The sequence below is a fragment of the Mesocricetus auratus genome, unplaced genomic scaffold (assembly GCF_017639785.1).
Source record: "Mesocricetus auratus isolate SY011 unplaced genomic scaffold, BCM_Maur_2.0 contig_4803_pilon_obj, whole genome shotgun sequence".
NCBI lineage: Eukaryota > Metazoa > Chordata > Mammalia > Rodentia > Cricetidae > Mesocricetus > Mesocricetus auratus.
This window is the reverse complement of record NW_024435143.1, coordinates 13479-17259: the sequence shown is the minus strand read 5'-3', so window position 1 is coordinate 17259 and position 3781 is coordinate 13479. Positions and strand designations below refer to the sequence as shown.

General features: G+C 45.7%; 1 protein-coding gene across 1 annotated transcript; it reads left to right on the top strand.

Moving 5' to 3' along the window:
• Positions 1 to 1673: 1673 nt before the first annotated feature.
• On the top strand, positions 1674 to 2914 carry LOC101825300 (torsin-1B-like). Its single transcript, XM_040741335.1, is given in 1 exon segment — positions 1674 to 2914. A coding segment is annotated over 1 exon segment (1134 nt). The 5' UTR covers positions 1674 to 1780.
• The last annotated feature ends 867 nt before the right edge of the window (positions 2915 to 3781 follow it).

Below are 3781 nucleotides of genomic sequence, written 5' to 3'. Positions count from 1 at the left end.
GACCACCATGTAGCAGGGAGGAGATAGGAAATATGGGTGAATTTAAAATATAAGTGTCAGCTAGTAATAATCATGAACTATTGGATGAGCATTTATAATTAATAATAAGTCTCTGAGTGGTTATTTGGGAGCAGTTTCTGGGACACAGAGAAACTCCGCCTACAAAAAGATGTTTCAGATTTATTTCCCTCTCTCTATGCTATTGCTTGGATTCCCAAACTTTTCTATGACTCCAAATCATAAATCTACTGCACTTTCCACAATGTGAATTTTAGTGCAGATTACAAACAGTAGTAATACTAACATATTTAAAATTTATCTTTTTTGTAAACTTCAACAAATATCTTAAGTTTCAGAAAATCAAGTTGAATCCACTGGTCACAGGTCAAATGGACTCCTGTTAACCAAAAGCCTAAGTTTTATCTCAGCCCAGTCTGTGTTGGCACCACACTACAGGGAACATCTTTTCCAGGTCAATGTGTTTGGGGCTGCAATTGGAATCAGTCAAACAGCCCCATGTCTGATCCTTAGTGGGGTGGTGTGGATGCAGGGAAGCCAATTACCCAAAGACATTAAAGATGAGACAGAAACACCTGATCATATCAGGAGTGCTCCCTGTAAATACTGAAGACCATGGTGTATTGTTCTATCACATTAAGTAACCATCCAAAAGTGGGGGCAAAGGCAGAAGACATCAATTATCATGTACAAAATTTTCCCACCTTCCCTATCCTGTGATCCCTAGCCCCTTTCCCTGGTCTTGTGTTCTCCCTTCCCCAACTAACAGGACCATGGGACTAAAGCTTCCAAATGTATATCTAAGTAAAAGTTTTAACATAGTCTCCTTTACTTTTTCTTCTGTCTCTAGTCTATCTCAATAGATTTCAAATCAACTACAAACTGCTCCAGCAACTAACTGGCCTCAGATGATTCCTCAGCACCTGGATCCTAGGCAACTCCAAAGTGGCTAGTCACAGAAAATCCAGTCTAACAAGTTATTCCATCACTGCCCACAATTGCCCAGCACCAGATGATCCTGCAGAGACTGGACATCAACTGAGACAGCCTACTCTTCAGGACCTTGGCCAATACACCAGCTTCTTTAGATCCCTAACAGCAATACACCTGTGTCAACAGGAAACAGCTAGAGAGAATAACACCAAATTACCCAATACCCAGAGATTCAATACTAAAACAAATTGGTAGGAATGGAGGGTTTTCTAATATACTCAAGATTGGAAAACATGGTATTGACAGATTTTTCCATTTACCCCCTTCTCTCCCTGGATAAAAACTGCTAGATCACAATCCTAATGCTAGTCCCTTACGTCTAGTTCCTTATTAGACAGCTGACTTATTCCGGAGACAACACACCAAGGTCCAACTATCCAAGTTCAATATTTGGCTAACATGTCCAATCAGGACTTACCAACTCACACTAACACAGAATACCCCCTTTTTCATTCTAAAAATCCACAGAGATGGCTCTACTTCCTCTTGGATCAAATTCAGAGATTTCAAAAGTATCTTTAATCTTCCAAATCAAATTAAAGTCATAAGACCTAAAAGTCTCATGCAAGGCTACTTAAATAACAAGAGACTTGGTCTGTGGTATGGTTACTCTTAAACTCAATACTAGATAATGAGAGATTTAGTTTAAAGTGTGTTTACTAGATGTTTGGAGAATTGAGGAAGAAAATCTGTTTCTTCTTTGTCTTATGATAAAGAAGTCTGTTGTCATTTCCTCCTTTTTGGTTGGGGTATATGAAAATGTTAATGAATGGGGGGCTCCGCGGTCCTGTGGGCTCTGCTGGCCACCCGTGTGGCGGCAGCGTTTGAGCCAGTGAGCATGGGCATCGCCATTGTGGCTGTGTTAGTGCTCACCAGCTACCTGACCTACTCTGACTTGTACTGCCGCTTCACCGAGTGCTGCAATGAGGAACGGCCCCTCAACGTGTCGGCCCTCAAGATGGACTTGGAGGAGAAGCTGTTTGGACAGCACCTCGCCACCGAAGTGATTCTCAAGGCACTGACAGGCTTCAGGAACAATAAAAAACCCAAGAAACCACTGACTCTTTCCTTGCACGGCTTGGCTGGCATAGGCAAGAATTTTGTCAGCCAGATTGTGGCTGAAAACCTTCACCCAAAAGGCCTGAAGAGTAACTTTGTTCACCTGTTCGTCTCTACTCTGCACTTTCCTCACAAGCAGCAGATAAAACTGTACGAGGACCAGCTCCAGAAGTGGATCCGAGGCAACATGAGCCCATGTGGCAACTCCGTCTTCATCGGAGACGAGATGGATAAGTTGCATCCTGGGATCATCAATGCGATCAAGCTCTTCCTAGACTACTATGAGCAGGTGGATGTGATTTCCTACCGGATAGCCATCTTCATCTTCCACAGTAATGCAGGCAGGGACCTGATTACTAAGACGACCCTGGACTTCTGACGGGCAAGAAGGAAGAGGGAAGAGATCCAGCTGAAGGACCTGGAGCCCGTGCTGTCCGTGGGTGTCTTCAACAACAAGCACTGTGTTCTGTGGCACAGTGGGCTGATAGACAGAAACCTCATCGACTACTTTATCCCCTTCCTTCCCTTGGAGTACAGACGCGCGAAGATGTGTGTGCGGGCAGAGATGCGGGCTCAGGGGGATGCTGTCGATGAAAACATCGTCTCCAGAGTGGCAGATGAAATGATATTTTTACCCAAGGATGAGAAGATCTATTCAGACAAGGGCTGCAATATAGTGCAGTCACCATTGAGCTCCTCACCCCATAGGGTGGGAGGATTCAGGGGAGCCTCCTGCTCCTCCAGGGCCTTGCCTTGCCGAAGCACTTTGAAGAACCCCTTGGGGTTTGCACATTTGCAACTGTGGACTCTGGGGATGCTGTGGGTGCTGCATGGCAGCAGCTGAAGACGAATGTGGATCAAGTGCCTAGAAACATCGGAACACGGTGCCAGTGGTACCCTGTAGAGAGCTGCAAAGTCCTGTACCCTTAAGATGGTGCTGGCTTCTGCCTTCTGCTAGCCCAATAGCAGGTGCTCTCTATGATAAACAACACCTGTATTTGGTTCAGGCTGGATATCAGGCTTGCTTCCGCATACATGGACCTATCTGCAGGATCCACATGGCATACTGGGGTTGGCCGCCCAAGGTCTTTTAAGCTGTGGGTTGGGGCTCCCTGGCACTCCCCTGGAGAAGAAGATTATTTAAGGTTCCTGAATAAACTGCTTAAAGAAGAGTCTGGGCGTTGCGTCTTCCTTGCAGGTAGAGGTGGGCAGGCTCAGATGGGTTGGCTCAAACCATGCAGTCGGGTGTAGCCAATTTGAGCATCAATGACTTCAATCTCCAGAAACTAGCCTGGCTGCATGCGCCTAATTTCTCTGTACCCAGAAGCCTCCACTGTTGTTCAAGGGTGTCTTCCATTAAAGGAAACTGTACAAGCAGAAGCACAGGCCAGCTGAGGTCAATGTTCTGCTTTCCCCTCCCTCAGTGCAGGCTTTGAAATGTCTTTTCCCACTGTGATTAGTGAAGCAGTCAACATCATATAAGAAACAGTCATGTGGGTGCTGGGAGTTGAGCCGGGGTCCGCTGGCCATCAGTCAGCTCCCCAGAATGGTAGGGACCTCATCCATCCTTATTCCCCACACTCAATCCTTCATTAAATCCAGTCTCTATGGAATCACTTAGCTTGAGTCTGTGAATCGCTACCTTACTAATGCTACTCAGCTTTCTCCAGCTGCCTCACACCATCAGGGCCTATTTTAGCCAGTTAATGCC